Source organism: Protopterus annectens, chromosome 1.part0 (assembly GCF_019279795.1).
Source record: "Protopterus annectens isolate FY-2018-M chromosome 1.part0, PAN1.0, whole genome shotgun sequence".
Taxonomy (NCBI): Eukaryota; Metazoa; Chordata; order Ceratodontiformes; family Protopteridae; genus Protopterus; species Protopterus annectens.
Genome location: NC_056725.1, coordinates 571,341,257 through 571,366,256, shown reverse-complemented (window position 1 = coordinate 571,366,256; position 25,000 = coordinate 571,341,257). Strand labels below are relative to the sequence as shown.

Below are 25,000 nucleotides of genomic sequence, written 5' to 3'. Positions count from 1 at the left end.
CCACATAGCTGACCATCCTGATCCTAGGGAGTGAACTCCTTAAGTCACCCAATCATATGTCAGCAGTACTTGAGGAGGACACCTGCCTCCAAGGTGTAACTGAGTTGAATGGTTCAGGTTGAGAAGGATCCTTAAGGTGTTTTACAAAGAACAGAATATCCTCACAATATGGTTCATGTGTTCATTTTGAAAATTTGTGTTGTGTTTCTTCTTTTTGGTTTTAGTTTGTTTAACGAACCTTAAGGTGTTGCTTTGTCAGGCCTCCCAGTTCAGGGCCTAGACACCAGATAGATGTTTGACTGTTTATAGGTCTTGAGCTAGAGATGTGACAACAGAACCTTAGTGAATATAATTTGAAGTCAAGGAGCAGACACAAGCCTCCATCCCATCCCATCTGCTGCCTTTTAGAGGCAGTGCTTGCACTTGTGTTTTATGTCAGTCATATAGATTCCTTCTCACACTAGACTGTGTATATGCATATGCCTGCAGGAAATAGTGGCAGAGCATTTCCTCTGTCTTCGGCTCTTATGAGGATTCAGAGGACCATAAGGACATTGTCTACGAGTTGGAGAAGGACAAAGAGTGTCGGATCTCTTGGTGGGTTCAACACTGGTGCTATCTGAATGAATATGCATCTGTTACATTTTATTAGTATGCTTTCCACAGAAAAGACGTGAGAATTATGTTTAACAAGGAAAGTGGCAGACAGTTTTGTAGCTGTCCTACCTTTAGTGTCAATAGTCTGGTATGATGTGATGGTTGGGGTTTCAGCCCACTAGAGTAGCCCAGCCAGTTACCAGATAGGTCTGGCTCATCTATTCTTTCAGCTCCGATGCATTCTGTGTTATCATGTGATGCTTTCATCTTGCCATAGGCTCAGATGTTTTCTGTCTTTCTTACTTCTACTTTGGAGAGCAGTAACTTAACTGTTTGCACTTTCTTACCAGGAAACTGTAAGTGTTGAGCCTAGTACAGTCATTTATCTCTCATCCAGCGCCCAAGTGATGCCATCTTTTTGATGCATAAGAGTCCACTAGAAGATTTAACTTTTTTCATTTGTGTGGTCTGTGCATTCTATACTTTGAGACTGCAGGTCTTAATCACAGGTTTCAAACACATGCATTTAATAATTACATTTTTCAATAGTACCTTTTTATTCCTGCTCTCCAAAACATGAACACACTTCTGAATTAGAGGGTGGAGATTCCACAGCTGAATTTAAAAATGTTATTGACTTAAGTCCCTGTCCAAAAGGAGGAATATAGAAAATACTGAAATGTAAGGGGCATAGCAAGTGAAGTATTAGGTTCTTTAAGAGAGACTGTATCACATTCTTGTACAGGAGTGATGCTTAGGTTTATTCAGATACTAATTTTAAAATTTTAGTTAATCTTTAGCTCATTGTTTTATTGCACTTGCCACTTTAGTAAATTATCACAAAGAGCAGAAGAGAAAGCTCTGTAGCCAAACAGCCTCCTGTACTTTACCCTGTAACTAAAGAGACAGCTGTGAATAAAACAGATTTCCTTGCATTAACCGAAAAAAAACATAGTTTTTGTTTAATTAAATTGGCATGGGTGGTTGTTAAGAGTGAAAATAAATGTTAATTTGTAAATGAGTGGGACAAAAGGAGTTGCCGCATGACTTTAAAGTTTCTCTGCACGTAAATGTCAATGTAGAGTACCTTCTCCATCATCAGCACTAAATTCACATTGATGCCTCTTTTCTTCTCTGTATTGATCCATCCATGAGAACGTAGATTTGTATCTGTTAATTAATGCGTCCTGAAACAGCGTTTGTATTAATCAGGCAGATAAGAAAAATTGGATGCCTGCACCCGCATGACAACCGTAAAAGTGCTGGCCCTGATAAAATCGGTGATGGACCTCAATAAAAAAGTTCCACCTTCCACTCAATAAACTAATCATCCTGCTTTTAATTATTCGGCGGAAAGATGTGTGGAGATTGGGGAATGTGTAAATCTAATTATTTACTAACAGCAGTGTCTGGGAGGGAGAATAGCGCTGTCACAGGAAGGTGCTGCGGGCTACATTCTTTGTCCATCTGGTATTGCACGAAACTAGGAACAGAACAGTCAGAAAGGCAGTAAGGAAATGCTATCAATAAATAGATTCTTTCTCCGTTCCATTCCTTCCTTTCTTTATTTTCTTTTCCTTTTTTTTCTTGTTCTCCATCTCCCCTTTTGCTGGCATTCTGAAGCTTCATTCAATAGCTAGTATCACTAACAACAAATAATAATGACTAGAAAGATAATATTGTGCAAGAATGTGATTTATAGGAAGCAACTTCTGTTGGGGCTGGCTCATGCAGTAGTTACAAATGCTGCTTTTTGTTAAATGAGCCAGTCTGTATAATTCACTACCAAAGAAGGAGTAGCTAATTTATTAAAAAAAGGAAAAATCACCAGCACTGTAACAAAGAAGAGATCTGTTAATGTGCTGACACTGAGGGTTTGCGGGGTGGAAGCTGAAGTCTGGACTATACAGACTGCAGACCCTACTCTCACATGGCGATATGTGTTTCTCATTATATTTCTTCTCTCTGTATTGCTCTTGCATCATTGTCATCATTTTCCATGTGATTCTCCTTAATTACTTCATCAAATACGTGGATTTAACTTGTATAGAGTACATAACATTTTGTTTGTATTCCTGGAAGTTGAAACAAGTACAAAAGTAAATCTGACCCAGTAAGCATTTTGTTAACAGTCTGTACAAGTAAGCATTTTGTTACACTTCGGTTTTGGCAGTGGCCTGGTGCAAACGTAAATTTGACCAGTAGCCGTTATGCTTGTACCTGTGCAGAAATTACTTTCACGGAATACAACCGATAATGCAGTTTTAAGTTGCAGAACTAATAAGTTAAAATAGTAATTGAAAGCACACACCAGCATGCTTTTGAAATTCTGTTTATTTGTGCAGTGTGCTTTTATTTTTTCTCATCAGTTACCACCCATTACTTATTGCAGTTCATACAGTACTTTTACCACTCAATTCTTCTTTTTCTTATTGTAGCTTACACCGTTCTTTCCGCAAGAGTAGGTAGGTAGCTGGTTTTGATAGATAAAAAGAACAAGTATGCAAAGCACACTACAGAATCCTGGTGTCCCCCAGTTTCTGTATTTTTGTGTTCACTATTACCCCTTGTTATCCAAATGGCCATACTGTTGTAGATTCTTGTTCATGCCTTACCTGCTGCCCCTTATTAATAACCTTCTCAAAGATCCTGCATTGGCAGGAACACAACTATTACTTGAAAACGTGACTTTATCTATAGACGTACGTCTCCAGCATCATTTAATATGTCAGTGAGAGTGATATTCCTCAGGCCTGTTGATTTTAGGTAGTTGACCTTTTCCTACATTTTATTAAAAAATATATATTCTGTAATTCCTAAGAAGAGTGAAACTAGTTATTCTTTTCATCAGCTTCTTAAAAAAAAAAACACGATAGAAAGAGCATAAGATGTCACTTTGTATTTAATGAACATGTTCTTTAGGCTTTGTCCTTCTAAAACAGAAAAGGACAATTAACAGGCATTAAGTTTCATTCAGCAGAAATCTGCTATCGTCCTGCAGTCGATGGCACTTTGTAGAAGCTAGAAGTTGCGCTTCATTGACAACCTAAAAGAACGTTTTTAGGCTAGTATTAAGACAACCTCTTAAGAAAGGCTTGACTAATCCCCTTTGATGATTTTATTAAGTACTCATGGTTGGATCTGCCAACTGGCATGATGTTACACTTCCCCAGCAGGCCAAGAAAAATCATTGCACTGCTCAGCATTGTTCTGTGACTTGCAATCTGACTGGGGTGCTAACAGAAAGGAACAGTAAATTAGTGATTGTAAACAAGAATCTAAAACATGTATATGCTACATAGTGTTCTGATTGTGACTTTGTTAGACAGGAGCTTGGCAAAAAAAATGTAACTTTTCTTACATAATTGTTCATTTTCATTCTGATTTCTGAAGTGATGTTTTGATAGTTGAACACAGCCATTCTGCTTATTGTGTTTTTTTTTAGGTATGTTGTTTAGCATAGATTGCCTTAGTGTTAGTTTATATACTGTGTATTTCACATGCTTGAACACTGGTAGCCAGTATTTTGCACTTTTCACTGCTAAACAGCGTGTGTATCCCATTCATCTGTATTCACTGTTGATAGTTTTGATTGGGTGCATCCTTTTCTTTGAGGCAGGCTGCACAGATAATGCTGCTATGAGTTATATATAAGGAATGCCGAGCTCAGCCTGAGGAAGAGGAAGCACTGCATTGTGGACTGTTAACCCAACCAGCAGTGCAGTAGATAAACTAATTTATGCACATTATACCTGAAAGGATAGTGTCCTGCCCTTGTGCAGGGATGTTGCAATGCTGTGCACCACTTTCCCCCTCCAAATATACACATCAACACACAGGTTTTTATATACTTTTATATCCTTGCCTGCTACAGTAAATATGTTTCAGCATTCAGCTTTTGAGTTTAGCTGTGCAGTCAGCAGTAGTTACATGCATACCCGAAGTCATGAGAACAATGACTTTCAGGATAGTGTTGTGTATGATGAACTGGGATGTTTTAAAAAATGTGAAGAAGTTGTGCATAGAGCACCTTCTGCTGAGAGGTATGAAAATTTCAGTACAATTTTAGCTGGGTGTCCTTTTAGATTTCTGCATAGATTGGGAATATTCACAGTCTTTCTGTACCATAAGTATGCGGTCTGCCTGTTTGTTGACTTTTTTTTTTTGTATTTCTTGGAGTTTAATCATATACACTGATCACTGGGCCAACTGACTATATGCTCACTTGACTAAACCATGTTTTACTGGCTTCCTTTCATCATCTGTCACCTCATTTCTGGCATTTATTGTACACTTTTACTCTTCCAGTATTCTCTGCATTTTCTGAGGTGCCCAGGAAAGGCAATGGTTGTACTTCATAGGATTCTTTTGGCAAAGATACCCAAATGAAGTAGTTCATAGGTTGGTACTAGGCTATCGGCCCTAGGGCTTATACAAGCCTAGCCATAACAATTCCCTGGCTGTTTCTTCCCACAGTATTTACTTCCCTGGACCCCTGTCTAGTCGGGCTACTGACGTGATCCCCGGGGTGAATTTCCTATCTCCCATCCAGTCATCAAGGTTCCTTTTGAAGAGGGCCAAAGAGGCTCTCTACTTGACATGTATTGGCAGTCTGTTCCAGAGTCTGGGGAGTTTCTGGGTCAGTAACCTATCTCTCCAGCATGTTTTGTTCATTGTGATGACAAGGTTTAGGTCCCTGGAGCGTGTGTCTGTGAGGGATTGAGATTTCTTTAAATGTAGCATGTCCAACAGCTCTGGGTTTGACATGGCCTTGTATGTTAAGCAGAGATCACCTCTGAGTAGATGATATGTGACAGAGTATAGGTGGAGTTTTTTTTTAGATGGTCAGCATAGGGCATCTGCTTTAGGCCTGTGATTCTTTTAGTGAGGTATTTCTGCGGCCTTTCCAGTTGTTGCAGATGTCTTGAGAGGTACATACCAAACGGAGCATTGTATTCTATAATGGGTCTAATGAGGGATGAGTACAGTGGGACAATGACCTCCTTTTTTCTGGATGAAAAGCCCTTTGTGATGAGGTGTGCCACATAGAAGGATTTCCTGACTGTTGTGGCGATGTGGTTATCGAAGGTGAGACTGCTGTCCACCTGTGTCCCTAAGTCTCTTATCACACTTTCGGTATTTAGTGTACTGCCACCTATGTGGTAATTAATTTAAAATACCTAATTAAATTCTTCTGCATATAATTCTAAAGCATCCTACCTAAGGCAGGCAAAAAGTATTGTTTAAACTGTGAGCATTGCTGAACTGTTGAAACTTGAAGCATGCATTTGTTTAACACTTACTTTCTAGTTACTAATGAAGTCTTGTACATAAAGTCTAAAATATCGTATCTAATGCTTGTAACATTTTTTGTATAAACTGTGAAGACTCCTGAACTGTTTAAAATTTGTAGTATTTAACTGTATAACAACTAGTACCTGTATGTTAGTAGTCTAGTAATCTCTTGGAGCTTATCTCCCCGGGACTCTACTGAAAATGGACATAAATCCAGTTAGACTATCCTGGTCAACAAATGTAAAATAAAATAAATAAATTCACGGGTACATGTTTTTTTCCCTTTTTCCCAAAGGGGATAACTATGCATTTCTTGGCATTGAGCTTGAGCCCATGGCTCTGGCATTAAGCATCTGTTTCTGTAAGTCCCTTTTGTAGAATATCCACATCATTTGTGGATTCAATAATGGCTCCCAGTTTGCAGTCATTAAAGAAGCAAGAACAAGATTTAAAAAGCATAAGCTTACATCAGACATATGGGATGGTCAGCTCAAGAGATTTCAACATTGTTGTCAGTATACTGTGCATGTTCAGCTAGTATAACAGGTGAAATAATACGGTAAAGATATACTTACTGGTGATGTGAAGCAATGCTATAGAGAGTTTTATGCTGCTTCACTCCTGCGTAGGGATATTGTGGAAAGAAATAAAATATTATGCGTGCTGTGTGATGCCATGGCACTTGACTTTAGGACAGGAAATAATACAATTCCAATGGTGGTCAAGTCTGATAACACTGCCAGGCATGCACCCATTCTGTTACCCAGCACTAATAAAAAATGGGATGGCACTAATGGTTCTGCATCTTTTCCCCATTCTTTTTTATCTTTAATGAAAAGGAGATTCAGTAAAGGTTCCCTCTTTGACAAATTGACTAGAGGAGGAGATGGAAAACAGGGCTTCTAATAGTGTCCTAGTCTCTGTGGTGGTAAAGCACAGCTAATTTATAAGACAGTTTTCCTAAATGACAAGAAAACTGGCTAGGGTTGAAATATATTTGTTCTAATCTCACTCATGATCAATTTGGGGGAATTTGTAAAAGACAGTTTTCCCAAATGTGAAGAGAACTAGCTGTAGATGTAACGTTATGTACACACGCGCTCGCGCGCGCGTGTGTGTGTGTGTGTGTGTGTGTGTGTGTGTGTGTGTGTGTGTGTGTGTATATATATATATATATAATGAGTACAAACTTCAATATCTGGACACATTCTGCGGTCAGTAGAATTTAGTGAAGAACTATATGCTAATGCTGAGAAGGTATCCACGCTGCTATAGAATATATTTTTTTTTTTTATCTATACAGCTAGAGGTTTTCAGTGAGCAGGCAGGATTAGTGGTAACAGAGGCAACTTTGCAACTAGCAAGGACTCTGACCTCATACTGACATAGCCTTGGCTGGAGAGTGGAGGTGTCACAGGATCTGTGCAGCTGGTGGAGTATGAATGTGGGTGTGGCCACCAAAACTGGTGACAGTAGCCCTTAGAGCAGGCAGAAGATCCCACATTTGCAGACATAAGGTCACTGGCAGTTCTTAAGGTGAAGTCACCACCAAAGGATGGTTCAGGACATTCATGTAAGACTTGCCCTCATAGCTTGAATGTCAGCAAAACAAGAGATGAAATTTGTTTCTGCTGATATTTAAGTATGAAGTGCACAGCTAGAAAAATGAAGGCCTATTACACTAACTCATCTTTTTTCCAGTTGTTCATATTTGCAGTTACTTTGGAAATGCTAAAACAAGTATCTTTACAATTTGAATAGGTTGCTATGTTGATGAGGTAACTGGGGAATAAATGAAAAACAAATAAAGTTATAATTAACTGTACAATATTTTTGTCTACTGTGTGTCTGTGTCAAACAGAGTTGAAATGCATTACTGTGGCCATGATCAAGCACACGTAATTGGAGAATTAAATATCGCACTACAGCAGAGGCAAGCCAAATTCAGTTAAAAGCTCAGGTACTTGACGGGTCAGGAACAAAGGATGATTCTGCCCATCCTGGGAAATGGATGGTAGTCCTGGCTTGCTCATGCTACTGCTCAGCTGAAATAGTCTTGGTTAGAGATTGGAGGTGTATCAGGATCTGGACAGACAATTCAGGGTAGATGTGGGTGTGACCACCAAAGCTGGTGACAGTAGCTCTTACAGCAGGTAGAAGAAATCACATTCACAGATGGGGGGCATAAGGAGTCCTTGTGGTGAAGTCACAACAAGGAATGGGTTAGGCTATTCATACAAGAATAGCCCTCATAGCTTGGATGTCAGAAGTAGTACAAACAACCCTGATGTCTGCCTCCTTGATCCTGTCTAGGTGGTTCTCACTGTAGCTGTTCTGGGGACTCCCCTGCACTACAGAATGAATGGTCTCCAGCACAGTAGGGAAGGAGTAATTGCTGGCAGGCAGAGGGAAGGAAGTACCTACAAAAATGACTGCCATTTTTAGGTGGTGCTAATTCTGGAAGAGATATTGTGGATTTGTGTAAAACAAAATTGAAGTACAGTACTGTGGTGACTTTTAATCACAATCGGACATCTGAGATGTATGCAGTCAGCAATGTGACTGTAATAGCTGTGTATAGTGTCTTGTCTGTATGGATGAACGTGCCTGACTGGCTGTATATGAGAAGCTGACTGTGTAGATGAAGGTGACTAACCCTGCTGTTGTATGATCAAGTTAATAAAAGTCATTATTATGGCTGTTCTGGAGAAATATGCATTTGTATGAAGCAAACTGGCATACTATAATGTGCTGCTGTTTATGTGAAACAAAGTTAAAAGACATTACTGTGGCCATACTTTTTATAACAATTTGACAGTGGTGGTGTACATATTCAAAAACTGGCTATAGTTACCGGATACAGGGAGTATTTCTGGGTCAAAATGGCTGGTTTTACTCGTGCGTGATCATATTAAAACAGTCATTAATCCAGTTTTTTAGGACTAGAAGACTTCTGTCTGATTCAAATTGAAATACTTTACTGTGGTCTTAGTATTTAATCATAGTCAGACATCTGTGGTGAACCGTCAATAAACTGCTGTAACTGATGGATATAGAGGATATAGTTGGGCTAAGATGACTTACTTCTACAGTTGTTTGATCACATGATGACTGGTTTTATCCATGGGAATACCCACATATTTAGGGTCACATACATAAATCTTCTGTCAAGCAGCTGAAAAGAGTAGTTAGCAAATACTTATGTTTTAAAAATAAGACATAAAATACATTGCAGGGCATGTAAACTTTCAGAGGTTGTGGGAGTCCCATGCACCCCAGGCATCCAGCTCTATAAGGGAATTTTAACTTGGACTTAATAACTGGTCTTCATCTTTAACCTCTGCCCAGGGCCTCACCTAGTCTAAAAACAGCCATGTCAGTGGGATATCTGCTCGACAGTGGCACAGGAAAATAACTTTATTGGGTGGCATAAGCCAGGGAACCTTGTTGGCTGGGCTTATGTAGGCCCTTGGGCTGATAACCTAGTACCTATCTATGAACCTATGAGCCTATAAAATTTCATGTCCAATTGTATCAAATGCTTTATTAAGGTAATGATTTTCATTTCTTCTTTTCTATTCCTAACATCATCCACAGTTTCTCCAACTATCATTAATAATCCTTGACCATCTTTCCTGTTTGTACTGTATACTGTGTTCAATAATATTTTTTATTTTAGGTGCAAATCTTTTTTTTGTATTATTTTCATAAATATCTTATAATCATCATTATTCAGTACTATTGGTCTCCAGTTTTATAATTATCTTCTGTCTTCCTTCTTCCATATGAATTTAAGTATTCCACTGCATAATTCTTTAAACAAAAAGCCTTCATTTAATCATTCATTCAAAATCTTTTTTTTTTGCCAGTCCCTTAAGTTTTTGTATATGTCATACACTATTCCATCTGGTCTTGAGGCTGAATCTATATTTACTTGTCCTAATACTTTGTCTGTCTCATTTAAAGAATTTTCCTTTTCCAATTCTGTATTCTCTTTTTCTGTTAACTTTTTACTTTCCATTTTTTCACTCCCTTATTTTTTTCTTTAAACATTTCATGTACACATTGTAGTACAGTATTCATAATCTTTTCCTGAGTTCTTTATGTTTCTTGTTTTACATTTTTATTTCTCTCATTACACTACCATCTTCCTTTACTAATCTGCTTAAGTAACTCAATACCTCTTCTCTTTTCCTTGTAAAAATATCTTGAACAATTCTTATATTTTTCTTGATTTCTTTCATATAATTATTTTTCTTTGTCAAAGTACTTTCTAGCATTATGTTCAAAATCTTCCAATGCATCATATGTTTATTTATATTTTTCTTTCTCTATTTTTCTCACATCATATTGCCACTGCTTTTTCAATTATCAATTTTAATCCTTTGCCTATTCTTCTTACTGTATTATTAACACTATTCACACTTACAGAAAGCGAAGCCACGGTGGTGCAGCGGTAGTGTTGTCACCTCACAACAAGAGGTTCTCCCATTCGATTCTTGGCTGGAGAGCCTTTTATGTGGAGTCTGCATGTCCTCCCTGTGGTCGAGTGGCATTCGAAAGACATGCGTGAATGGGCGTGCCTTCATTGAAGTTTGGGCATTGGGCTGTCACCTCGGCACCATAAAAATCGACTGCCAATCATTAGCGGGCTGGAGTTCCACTGTGGTGACCCCTAACCAGGAAAAGCCGAAAGAAAAACAAGAACAACACTTAAGGAAAGCACTCTAAAATTTTCATTTTCCCTTTTCCTTAGATTCATGGTTTCATAAGTGCATAGTTAATTATTGGGCTAACTTTGTTAGTGGGCCATTCTAAGCCTAACCAGATTCCTTCACAAAGTGTACCTTGTGTCTGTGCGTCAAACCCTAACCATTGTACCAGTCATCTGTCATTAGCTGTGTATATTATTTTTCATCCATTTCTTTTCTTTTTTCTTTTCTACTTATCCCGTTAAGTTTTATTTTTCTGTTTTTTTACCCTTTTGCCAATAGAATCCTTTTTATTATTTTTACTGCCTCCTAATGTATGTCTTCTTCATCACTTATTTCAGAACCGTCCTCTATTTAATTTCCTCTTTTTTCTATTTCCTTACCCTTATTTTTATTTTTGCAATCCATCCATAAATGTCCAATTTTGTCACATTTCAATTCACATTTTTTGCATCATAACCCATTTCCCCACAAATGTAACACTTTCTATTGAAACAGTTACTTATCAAATGTATTTTTTCCACAGGGGAAAATAAAAACATGTTTTGGGCTGTCCCCAATATTTTACGACAACCCTATTCCCCTCCACATGTATCATGCTTGGTATAAGTATATTTTTTCTCTTTTTATTTTAACACAATATTACAATCCCAGCCACCAGTCCATAAACATCTTTTATCATAAACTTTTGTAATGTTCGGTAGTTCTTTACATAAAGTTTTCCAATGTCCTTTCAAAGTCTCATTTTTTTCTATCCCTGTTCAAAATTATACATGAATTTTCTTTTTTGTTCTCCTGTTAAATGTTTTTATCACATAAAGATTCCACAGGTTGCATTCTTTCTTTTTTCATATTCCCCCCCAAAAATTTTCCATTTAAAAAACTATCTCAAATATAATGTCACAAAATATCTTTCTGTTAATAAGAATGTTTAACGCTTTAACACCCAAAGAAGCTATTAAATTGTTCCCCACTTCGTACCTGCCCATTTCTTCTTCTTTACTTTGAATCCTTGCCATGTACTTCCATTTTTCATTTTCTTCTGCATTATTTTCTGCTACTCTTCTTCTGCCTTGTTTTACTTTCTCTGAATATGTTTTCTTTTTCATCTCACCACTGTTCTTCAGGACTGTCTCTGCATCTCCCTTTTGTATTTTCTTCATAATGTCCCCCAGAAAATCTTCTTCATTTTCTGGTTCACTCTACATCACCATTTCTTAAAGTAAATCATCCCCTAACCCTCCTGACTGTTGAGTTGTAATTATACATCCATCATTTTCTGACTCATCTCCATCAAACAGATTTTTTTCAAAGATCTCCTCAGAATCCTGCACATATTCTTTGGTCTCGATATTTGCTTTCTTCTTTATTTCTCTCACCTCTCCACCATCGCCTTCTCTCACTATCAACCTCCCTTTTTTGCCAGGCCACCTGTGCACCTGGACTAGAAACTGGACGTGCTCCTGCAAAATGGGTCCCACTTTCAACAATGACAAGTAGGGAAAGTTCCCTGGTGCCCTGGTCAAATTTCCAGAAGTAGTATAACTACCACCTTGGGTAGCCCCTGAAAAGAGGCTACTAGACAAGTGGGACTAACCCAGTCAACAAAGGATAAATAATTAAATAAATAAATAAAAAGTAATAACATTTACTCAAGGAAAATGTTTTGACTGCTTCGACATACCCCAGCCTAAAATAATGAATTTGTGGACTTCTGGAGAACAACACAGAAGTCTGATGATTACACAGCTTTATAATTTAAGTTGTTATATTACTGACATTATATAGAAACATCCTCCATTTGTTTCCTAGGTGATCACTCTGCCCTGATATCTGTTTTCTACTTTTGAAGCAGAGATGCAAAAGACCTGACATGCTTCATTTCTGATTGCCATTAAAGTGGAATATTACTAAGTAATACAATTAAATGTAGGTTTTAATGTTTTTTAAGCTTGCGATATTTTGCACAGAAATTACTTAGTTTTTATGGCAAAACGTAATGAAGAACTTTCCCAAAGATGTATTAGGAGATGTTAGATCTATTGGTAAGCAACATTTGAAAGTTAAATTGATTTTAAAAGTTTTTGTTTACACATACGATCATTTTGTAACGTGGAAATTAATATTAATGAGATGAGAAGTTGATTGGTGTATTTGTATTAATAAAATGGTGTCTTCATTGGTTAATTGATGTATTAACAGAATATAAAAGTGGAGTTTTTTTACAACAGTTTTATCTGATGAAGTCCTAGAGGTTAAGGACGAAAACGCATGTATTTTTAATAAAAGCGTTAAAGACGTTGAAGGTGTCACTTTCGTAGTGTGGAAAAGTGAGGAACAAAAACTGCACTGCTTATCGCTCTACGGCTTTTTTTGTTTTGAGTTGGTTGGACAATTAAATGTATCGTTTGCAATTATTTTGCAGTAACAGATTATTTTTCCCCATGCAAATTATGTTGCATATAGCAGATGGTAACACCTAGCTTTTGAGGTAAATTGAAAGTTGTTTAATGTTGTAAGTAATTTTTTCATAGTGAACTGATGTTTGTTGCATTGTTTTCAACAGCATGTCCTGTAGAACAGTGATTTCCCCATGTTTTTCAGTGTTTGCTGTTGTGCATGGCAACTGCAGTGTTTGTCTTTTATTCCATTTCAGAATTTCTTCATATTGCATTTCTTCATTTAGGAAATTACTGTGTTTGAAAATATCTAAAGTAATAAAACAGTTTCTTATACAAAATATTTGTTTCAGAAGATTGGTCAGATAATGCCAAGTGACATATCATACAGCATGCAGTGCTTCATTATAGACTTCCAGACATTGTCTTCTCCATACTGCAGGAGAATTAGAAACTTGACAGTAGTTATTATTAAACAACAACCTCATATAATTATTCCATATGTTTACCTATTTGTTCCGAGACAAGTGGAATTGTTAGAAGGCAGAAAAAGTATGTTAAGACATAAATATATCAACTTCTTGCTACTTCTGTCTCTTGTGCTGGTTCATATATGGGGTGAAAAAGGCAAACAGTAAATAGCTAGTTCCATGATGTAGAATGATGCACCCACGTGACCTTGAGTTTGATTAACCATCCATGTGCCAGAAGGGCTGTTCGGGGAGTAAGAATTAACATGGTGCAACACTTGCTCTTCAGGTCTCCTCTTCCTAGGGGAGGGGAAGGATGTGTGCCCCATCCAGTAACCACAGTGGATGCAGGAGACCAAAAGGGAGCATTCTTTTGCATGTTGGGTAGGTCTGCTTATTGGTTAGATCACCTGTGGACATGAATGTCAACCTCACCCTGTGGTTAAGATGTACTCATCCCTTGATAACTAATGGAACATAAGCAAGGGTATTGAACAAGGGTTTGAAGACCTATCCTACCCTTAATGGTTGCCTGAATGATGTTCGTGTATTGGCTGAAATACAGTGATGGATCAGACAGTCAGCAGCGAGGGGGGAAAAAATCAGAGATAAAGCAGGCAATACATATCTGATTCAATCAACTTTCGATAAGAAAAAGCTTCATTTAACAATCTGTAAACTTTATTTTTTACATTTTACTGATTTATTACCAGTGTTATTTTTGCAGCTACTGTGTTCCCATGATATCTGTATAATGCAAAGCAAACTTGTAATTTTGAGTTGCACTCTTCGTTTCAGTTTGACACTGACGCTGCTCTCCTGGACTATAATAATGCAATTACTTCCATTCTAAATTTAAGTCAGAAACGTCACTGATTTCTACATTGTTTAAAAGCTGAGGTGCAGCGTGTTTTCTGCAGGATAGTTTATCATACTCAGAAAAAGGTGCTGTTTAGAACTGTAGGCATTATTGAATGTCAGAGAACAATAAATAACAAAGGATTATTGTATGAAACAAAGTGTACATACTGTTACATAAAATTTATTAAAAATGCCTGACAAACTAAATAATTTGGGAACACGGACACATTTTGAAATAAAAAAGGTATCTCTCTGCTGCCAGGCCTTGCTGTTCTAGCTGTCACTCTGCAGTGTTAACTGTTCTCTGGTTTATTTAGTTTCTTCTGTTACTTATACTTTAGATCTGCGTAAAATAGATTTCTGAAATTGAATGAATGAGTTCTAAGACTGACAGCTCAGGGTAAAATGGCTGTCACTCATATGAGCCCATCTTAGGCACATACTGTATGTATGGTACTAATAAATATAGTGTTAATTGCTGTTTCAAGTACTGACAAAGTCTGAGTCAGTCATGTTTCTCACAGCTGTGTGAAATTTGATCAGTACTACGGTTCCAAGACTTTGTGGTGTGTGTATTTGGGTGTGTGTGCTTGGAAAAGAGAAAAATACTCCAGTGCCTGTGCATTGCCATCTTACAGGAAGACTCTAGCTGTTTGTGAGCATCTATGTTTTCTTTATTTATGTTCTGTGTTTTGGGGGTATGTTTCTAGTATCACCAGTGTTATCCCATTGCTAATTGTACTAATAAATTTGAGTATGATGTCCTGGAAAAAAGAAAAGTTCTTCATTGAATTTAAAGGGGCATACTTTTAAAAGTCTGGGATTATTCTGTTTTCCTAGGATTCTCCACGTTATCCTTGGCAGACCAGATGAGCCTACTGCAGAGTGCCTGGATGGAGATCTTGATTTTAGGCGTTGTCTATCGGTCCCTCTCCTTTGAAGATGAGTTGGTCTATGCAGAAGATTATATCATGGATGAAGACCAGTCTAAGCTAGCAGGCCTTCTAGACCTCAATAACGCCATCTTGCAGCTGGTAAAAAAGTACAAGAGCATGAAACTGGAGAAGGAGGAGTTTGTGACCTTGAAAGCTATAGCACTTGCTAATTCAGGTTGGTTACTGTTTATTTTCCAGACAATTCTCTGTTGCTGAGTATAAAGGATAAGGCACCTCCAAAAATGTGTTAGTGTAGACTTACTTTGTGTGGTTGAAGTTGTAAAAGGGCAAACTGCATATACAAAATGTAGGCCTTAGCACTTTGGACAAAAGCATGAATGGCTAGTTACTTAGATGTGCTGTGCTGTTCTGCACTACTGACTGTACATAAATACTGTAACACCTCCTATCCCTGGCATCAATTACTCTTTAAATACTGACTTTACAAAGTACTTAATAATGAAATGTGTGTGTGCGTGTGTGCGTGTGTGCGTGTGTGCGTGTGTGTGTGTGTGTGTGTGTGTGTGTGCGTGTGTGCGTGTGTGTGTGTGTGTGTGTGTGTGTGTGTGTCACTGTGCAGACTCATATACCCCCATGTCAGTTTCTTTAATGTGCGAAACACTCTGGTTTCCTCCTCAAAGCTCATGCAAATGCAGAAGCGTTAGATTTTGCAGAGGTAGTACTTGTTTCCCATTTTCTAAAACAGTGAACAACATCTGATAAATGACATCATTTATTCTTTGTTTTTTTTCCCTTTGTGTTTCGCCATTGTGTCTTAGCATTTGCATAAAGTTCAGAACAGATCCCTCTTTAATGACATGCCGATCATTAGGTACCTGTATGTCAATAACATGCTCTGATGCCATGTACCATTGACAGGCACACTGTGCCCCTCCATCTCCTTTTGTTTTGACCCTATCTTTGAACTTTATCTTGGTTGCTGGCCAGTAGTTTTCCCTGTAATTACAAGAAGGAAACTGTCAATAAAATCTGTTAAATGGGACACAATGAGTAGCTTGAATGGGCGGATGGCTATTTGTTCAAATTCTGCAGCATTCAAGATATTGACAGTTTGTTTTCTGGGGCCATATGTGACGATCAATCTCAGACTGGGCTCAGCCGTGCTGAAAAATGAAAAACCAGATTGCTTTTGCTTACTTGCGGATGATGCCTCGCAGTTTGGTGTGGTCCGAGTGAGATGAGTCCTACTAGCCAAATTGCACCCCTGAGAGCCAGCATGCGTGACTGTTTTTAGAAATTATTTTTTAATTGATTTTGCAATTAAGACTTCATCTCAGATATTGATGGACAAATCCTCAGATTGATAGGAGGGAAATTGTTTTCAACAACGAAGTTGCACTTTTCTATTTGTCTTGGTAATAGGATTTGGCACTTTGTTGTTCTGATTAGGGAAATGACTTGAAGTAAAATATGTGAAAAGTAATTGTTACTTTTATAATTAAAAGCCACTAACTCAGCTTTTTTTCTTGTCATTTAACCACTGCTTAGTCAGTTGTTGTATATCTCGGTAACTAGAGACAGGAGATACTTTTTATTTGCTTGTCAAAACTTTTGTTGCTGTCTGTTGTGTTAACTCTACAACACTCTTACCCTCTGTGAATTTTTTTTATAGTTAAAAGTGCAGTAAAATTACTATGATTTATGATACAATATATTGCAGATTAAAATAATTTAATAGTTCTAGCTTCCAAGCACTTGATGAGGAGATCAAAGTGCCTTATAGCCACACCAAAGAGATATAATCTGATCTGTGAAGCAGCTGTGCAGATGGGCAAGACAGCTGCCTAAGTGACGTCTTAGCTGAGTATGTTCCATAGATTAGCTCATCCTGTTGTTGTTAAGGTTTGCAGACTCACATTTCAAGCCATTTGCCAGGATGCTATTTGTAGCATGTCTGTATATTGTTGTGCATCTCTGCCAGTGCCATTTTTCACTCACTTTAGCTCTGTATATGAGCTGATGCAACCTGCTTTATATTGCATTAACTCACACTTAGCATTTTCGTGAAGATGTTTGTGTTGCATTTGGAACACACTTGATCTTGCATCAGTGCCATGGTATTAAGCATGCTTTACCTGTAACATCAGCAATGTGTTATGTTGCATGCTTATGCTGCAGGTTTTGAACAGTTGTGTTTGGCGTGCAAGTATGTAGACTGACAGAGCTGCTGTATGATTGATATGTTTTATGTTAAAGATGACAGTACCATGCTGTACAGTTTCTCAAGAGATGCCATATCACCAACAAGAGGTACAGTTTCTATTGTGGCATATATTATGCAATAAATGTGATGTCATCTCCTTGGAGATATTACCCCTATGATGTATGATGTTCAGTAGCAATCTTGTGGCATTTATTGTACCTGTAGTAAAACACCAACTGTGACTCCAATGAGTAGCATTTGATTGGTGAGCTTGGGTACCGCAGGAGATGTCTGGGGGTTGCAACTGAGTATTTAATGTCAGCTCACCCATCTAAGTGGAAGTGGCTTGCCACATTGGCACCATCTAGAGGTGAATGAGTGTTGCTACAGTAGAAGAAACCAGTTAGTGTGATCTTGAGGCCTGACAGGTACTGTATTACATTACAGTTCACTTTGTAACTCAGTGGTTCAGCAGTTAGATCTCTGCCTTACAGATATATGGTCTGGGGTTCAGTCCTGAGCTCTAGTCACTGTCTGTGTGGAGTTTCCTTCTTCTTTTTGTGTGTGTATTTTTTTAGGTAATCTGCTTTTGTCATGCAAAAAGAAAAAAATGATTGAGTACACAAAATTGTCTCCTTCTATATACGGAACTGTGTTAGTTAATTGAATGACCAGAAAAGCAAATTACAAAACACTGAGCTGGTAATATTGTGTGCCGGAATACTGGAAAACAAAATAACTGAAAATATATATATTTTTTTGCTGATTATACATAACAACTCCAAAATTATGCCACAGTGGGGAAAGGGCCAATTTCTCAATCCTGCTGCTCCCTAATCTCAACTAACAAAACTTCCATTGATTTTTCTCTTTCGATATTGCTGGCTCAATATTTTGTGGTTTGCTCTACTGGCCGTTTTTTTTTTTTTAATATGTGTGTGTATACAGTATATATAAATAGATAGATAGATAGCTATAGATATGTAGAGAGAGAGGGAGAGATGTATGCGCGCACACACACACACACACACACACACACACACACACACACACACACACACACACATACACACATGCACGCACACACACACACACACACACACACACACACACACACACACACACACACACACACACACACACACACGCACACACACACAAAATGTATTTACTCTTGCTGTTATGTTCCAGGTAGTGGCTAAAAAGGAACTATGGATCAGCTTACCTCTCATTTAACACATAGTTAAGTACTTAGGTAGAGAGACAGACAGATAGATAAAAAGCTAAAGAGATAGCTAGATGATTTGGGCTTTTGCACATAGCAAGATGCACTTCAAATCTGACATTACAAGCCTTACTTTGACAAGGAGCTTGATAACCACTGTAAAAAGGGGCGGTGCTAGGGTATAAAGAATACCACAACCAGCCATAATGATGATGGTTGCAAGGCCAGTATCTGCTGATTTCACTAACTGTTCTTTTAGTCAGAACAGGGATTAGGGTCCACTGGGCATGTTGACTAGGTAATTAAACTTGGCAAGAGCATAGCATTGTGATGGTCCATATTCCTGTCACACTCATGGTGTTTAGTGCATTTTATATGTAATTTCAGTCCACTGCTGCTCGGTGTAGCTGTAGCACTGTCCCATTTCTAATGTGTTTAGTAATAATGCACAGACGTACTAGCGCTGAGATGTGTTTAGTGTAGATGTACTGCAGTATTAGTCCTGTGGTGTTTGTTGTAGATTTACTGCAGTACTAACCCTGTGGTACTCACTTTAGTTATAGTGCTGTACTAGTCCTGTGACGTGTTTAGTGTAGATGTACTGCAGTATTAGTCCTGTGGTGTTTGTTGTAGATTTACTGCAGTACTAACCCTGTGGTACTCACTTTAGTTATAGTGCTGTACTAGTTCTGTGACGTGTTTAGTGCAGATGTACTGCAGTATTAGCCCTGTAGTGCTTTGTGTAGTTATATTTCAGTACTACCCATGTGGTACTCACTTTAGTTATAGTGCTGTACTAGTCCTGTGACGTGTTTAGTGCAGATGTACTGCAGTATTAGCCCTGTAGTGCTTCGTGTAGTTATATTTCAGTACTACCCATGTGCTGCTTAGTGTAGTCTTACTGTAGTATGAGCCCTGTGGTGTTTAATGTAAACATGTTTAGTACAGATGTATGAAGTACAAGCCCTGTGGTACTTAGTATAGGTATACTGCAGTAGTGGCCCTGTGGTGCTAGTGTAGTCTTACTGCAGTATGAGCCCTGAGGTGTTTAATGTAGACATGTTTAGTATAGTTGTAAGGCATTACTGGCCCTGTGGTGTTTAATGTAGATATATTGCAGTACTAGCCTGTGGTATTTAGTGTAGATATACTGCTGTTCTATCCCTGTAGTGCTTAGTATAGATTTAATGCAGTACTATCCCTGTGGTATTTAGTGTAGATGTACTGCAGTACTAGCCCTGTGGTACTCACTGTAGCTGCAGTGCAGTACTAGCTGTGTGGTGATTACTATAACTGTTTGTTTGTCTTTTCAGCTTTTCCCGGGTAGGGGTCACCACAGCAGAACTCCGGTCCGCTAATGATTGGCAGCTGATTTTTATGGTGCTGAGTTGCCAGCCCCACGTCCATTCATGCATGTCTTTCTGAGGCCACTCGACCGCGGGGAGGACATGCAGACTCCACACAGAAGGCACTCCAGCCGAGAATCGAACAGGAGAACCTCTTGCTGTAGGGCAACAACGCTACCGCTGTACCACCGTGGCTTAGTACTAGTGGTACTTAGTGTAAGTTGTAGGCTTTCCAGTTTTCTGCAGAACCTCTGTGGTCTCCATTTTTATCTTTATTTGCCATATCTTAAAGTTACCTAATGTTTAGTTCTGTAATAACTTTTTGTTGCTAGTTCTGTAGCTTCTTTATCAGCCTGGAATTTACTTTTTGCCTTCATTTCTATTTCTATGGTTCTTGGAGTATGTGGCCAGCTTCCTAACATGTCTTCTGACGTTTAACATTATTTTCCTTTAGTATTGTTTTGTTTTATATCTCATATTCTCAACACTTCCCAATGACATGAGTGAGTGAGTGTATTTTGTATATCTCAGTTGTATAGCATTGTTTGTGGGACCATTTCTGTGGCATATCTGTTAACATCCCTACTTACTGAAAAGGCCAGTACTGTTTTGATCTTAAGAGGATGCTAATACTGTTTCTCTTGAGTTATGTCTGGAGTTCACTTTTCTTTCAGACTTTCTCCTTTACTCCTGTGAGTTCATTCTCAGAACAATTCTTGTAATACTGAATACATTTGTTCTGCATTGCATCCTTGCTGCCTTGACTTTTTGGGCCTGCTGTGCTAATCCAGTTTGCTTAATATGGAATTTTGATGCCACAGTAGTGGATCTGCCCAGACTGTATTGTTGCCATTGTAAGAGTCAGGCTGTCTTAAGTTAATGAAACCTGTACTGTTAAGTGAGTACAGCCAGTGATATTATCACTGGAGTTTAACTCTGCATAATCTGTATTGTCTCCTCCATTATTGTATTATGCCTGAGTGGAAATGCTGTTCAGGGGCCCAGAGAAGTAAATATTGTGGGAAGAAATTTCCAGGGAATTGTTATGGCTAGGCTTGCATAGGCCTTAGGGCCGATAGCCTAGTACCAACCTATGAACCTATGCCATTTAAAGTGCCTGATTGATCATTCATTCCTGTAGTATTAACCCTGTCTTAACTCCTACATTGTCCATGCCAGCTTAGTTTGCCTAAGCATTGATGTATAGTTTGTATTATCCTCCCCTGGCCTCAGGCTCTGGGGTATCTGGGGTACCTTGTCCTTTAACAGGCCATTTATTCCCCCATGAGGAGTAAAAGTTATATAAATGGAGTTACCACACTGAGGCAGGGAAGGCTTTTCATGCTGCAGTCACTGCAGGTTCACAAACATAAGAGTAAAGCAGGTATGCCCATTTTAACATGCATTTTCTTCTTACATGTGGCCCTTCCTACTTCTTGTTACTGCAAATGCTATTAGTCATAATAACCAACTCTCCAAAGGGGTGGACTATACCCCTGCCTAGTTCTACCCTGAAGGTGAATTGGTAGTATGCCTGTCTTTCTTGCCTTTCCCCACGCATGACATGTTAGCAACTTGGGCACTGGTGTAAACTAGGTGAACATGCAGTTTAGAGACACTCTGTACCTTTGTGCATCAGGAGAGATTACAGCTGAGATGTTACTGCAGCTGAGGGGAAAGGCCTGTCATTCTTTGTATTGTCTTGGGTTTGCTGCATTTGTTAAGGTACACTGGAGGTGTAATACCAGTCAGTTTTAGAATGCTTTATTTGGCTTGAATTAGTTTTGGAAAGCTGCACAAGTATTTTTCCAGGTGAATAAAGGTATGAGGAAAGTTCACTATGAGGCTTTCCTGTGGGCAGTTTGCATCATACACAAATGAGCAGTGTTACAGCACATTTCTGTCCAAGTAATTTCTTACTCAAGGTAGACTTCTAGTGGCAATTGTTAGAACTCCAGGTAAATCTAATGCAGCTATCCTTATTAATTCTTTGAAAGTATTTGGTGAAAAATCAACAAAAAAGACCACTGTTGTGAAATATTTTATAACTTGTTTTTGGTGGTATTTAAAATAAACTAGTTGCTATTTTTGACTAGAGTATTTGGGGGCGTAGAATATATTTGTATGTCATGCATATGTCTTTTGTTATGCAAACCATCCACCCACCTCTCAGCTTTGAAGATTTGTTCCTTGTGCGTAGCTGTTACCTGTTTATGGCTGGTTGGACTCTGTACAGACACAATCAAACCCGGTAGAGATGGATGCTGCCTGAGGCACAGAGGTTTACTGCCTCATTTCACACTCCTTTTCTGAAGCCTGCATTAAGGAGCATAATTTAACAGCAGCAGGTAATGAAAACTATAGGTATGCAAAGACATCCTGGACACGTACCACTCAACTGTCCAGATTTTCACAGAATGTCCAGATTTTTGCCTCTTTTTTTGACATTTCCCTCGTAAAATTTGTGGTTTTCTGGCAAATCACTGAGGACTGAAGTCACTAAATAATGACCTACATTTGAGTTTCAGACTTCAAATCCTTCAGAAAATGCATGCCAACATAAATCCGGTTATTCTAGCAACTTACTAAGTTTATAGGAGCACTATTCAAAATCTGTCCCTACTTTTGGGCCCTTGTCCCCCCATTATTTTTGGCTTTATTCAGATTTATTGAAAGGTATGTCTGGAGACAAAGCAGTAATGGGACGGTCTGCAGTACCTGTATAGTTTAATTTTTTTCATAGATTAGTAATAGTGCCTTGCACATGCCACAAGGGAGTTGAGACAGCACTGCAATAAACACAAGTGGTTGCAGCTCTTTGTTTTTCTTATGAAGTGACAGTTTCTTTCTCCCCTAGAACTGAACAGCTGTACCACATACTGTAAATGCATGTCCATTTTTTGGCTGGCCAGAAAAGGTGTCTTATTGTTATCACCTACCCCTCAAAGTAAACTAGTTAGGATCTCAAATTTTTACCCAGGTGGGCTGGAGTCACTACACTAAAAACTGCTATTTTTTTCCTTAGTGTTGACCTATCAGCCATTTCTTCTGAAGAAAGATCTTTTCTAGGTAATGTGAAAATAGAACCTATATGAGGTGTGTTTACACAGTAATCAGAAGCAAGAACTGAAATTACTGCACTGAGCTCTATTTTATCATGTCTTACATGTCCACAGTGTCTTTCACTGGGAGGGGTGGATGTAGTGTGTCAAAAAACATTTTTGGTCAGCAGCTGCTACATTAACAGCAGTCCACACTGCCCTTCTGCACCAGGATAAGGTCAGTCTAGTGATCTGCTGACAGGTGCTTTGTGGTCCTTCATGTACAGTACGCATTGCTGTCACCTGATTACCTTGGCAGAACCCCACTACTTTTTCTGAAGGAAGTGGAACATTCTGGCTTCTCAGAAGCTAGACTGTTGTTCTAGTATTGCACAAGTTTAGTGAAGTTCTTTTTTCCTGTGCTGTTTGCCATCCATTAGTTTGCTTCAGCACAAAGAACAACTGAATCTGTACACCCTCTCTGCTTTTCAAATCAAAGTGAATATTCTGAGGGAGTAGGTAATACATCAAACACTATATCTGGTATAGAAGCTGCCATTTTCTGTGCTGCTGAAAGCTTCACTCCCTAGTTTCTCCTTGTTTTCAAGATGTCTAAGTAAGTGGCCTTGACCATCACTTGCACAGTTCATGCTTGTTGCACTAGTAGGAAGCCTGCTGTCTTCCCTCCTTGCTGTCCAAGATTACAGTCGTGGTGATGTTAATGCTTTACTTATTCATTTTATTTTGGTCTGACATTTGTTTATCTAGAAAGTCTGACTGGGATACTCTCTCATTTTCAGGGAAGGCCCAAGGAAAAAGGCCCTGTATTGGCATAATATAGTTACATTTAAATAAAGAAGCTGGTAGAAAACCTAATACATAAGAAATAATATTAAGAAAGTACAAAATTCATAATTTCAGTTCATAGAGAGTGAACTTATGTATACAGAGTTCAAATATTTTGAAAGAGATAAAAAGTTGAAAAAAAAAACATTGTAGTTAAAGAATTCACAGCTTCAGGTACAGTTCATAGCGATGACCTTGTACAAACGTGAGTACACACTTTGGAACAGAGATGATTAGAGAACACTGCCTTGGCAAAATTATTTTTGTCCTTTCAGAGGGAAGGAATTAATAAAAAAGTATGCAGGGGGTACTAGTTCAGTCTGGACTACTGCAAAAGCAGACCCAAGTCTTATTTATGTGGCCTTTCAGTAGGTTTTTGAAGTTGGAGAGTTTAGAGGTACATCTAATTTGCAGGAGGATAGCATTCCAGTTTTTAGTGACCGAGTATGAATAGAGATTTGACCTGAGTATTTGTGAGATTTATATATGCTGGGAAGGTGGTGTTCATTAGATCAAAATGGTCTATTAGGGCAGTTATTGGCTTTCTGAGTAATGTTGTGAGTTTAGATAAGCTGTATGTAATCTAAGTGGTGAGACAGTTCAGGCCAATTCAATGCTTTAAAGGCAATACAGTGGTGGATGTGGTATTGTTTGTTGGTAGCACACGTTGCAGCTTTATTGTAGCATGCTTCCAGAAGGTAGGTTGTGGCAAGAGTGGTTTTGTACATGTTGCTAAGGAAGTTTTTATGCCTGTAGACCACTCCTAATTTTTGATGAGTCTTTTTTATGTTATTTTAAACATACACATCAATTTTAAGGTTATCCTCTATAATTACTCTAAGAAGTTTTGTATGGGAAACTACTTCAATTTCAGTTTTGTTTAGTGAAAAGATTTTGAAATTTGCTTTGTCAGGTATGTATTACGATTTGGTGCAAAATATTAATTTTGTGTTTTAGGATTAAGTAGTAACTGGGCATTACAGAGACATTTTTCAACTGAGGAAAAGGCTTCTTGTGTAAAATGGAGAAATTGAGGCAAGTTACTAGATGCTCATAGAAGTGCAGAATCTTCAGCACATTGTATAAGAGGTACCTGAATAGGTATACAG

General features: G+C 38.3%; 1 protein-coding gene across 5 annotated transcripts in view; it reads left to right on the top strand.

Moving 5' to 3' along the window:
- ESRRG (estrogen related receptor gamma) overlaps window positions 1-25,000 on the top strand; it is a 1,147,729-nt gene that overhangs the window by 1,108,365 nt on the left and 14,364 nt on the right. For all 5 annotated transcript variants that reach the window (XM_044061393.1, XM_044061409.1, XM_044061385.1 and 2 more), the window contains one exon: window positions 15,175-15,444. In XM_044061393.1, coding sequence (XP_043917328.1) covers window positions 15,175-15,444 — 270 coding nt within the window. The remainder of the gene's footprint in view (window positions 1-15,174; window positions 15,445-25,000) is intronic.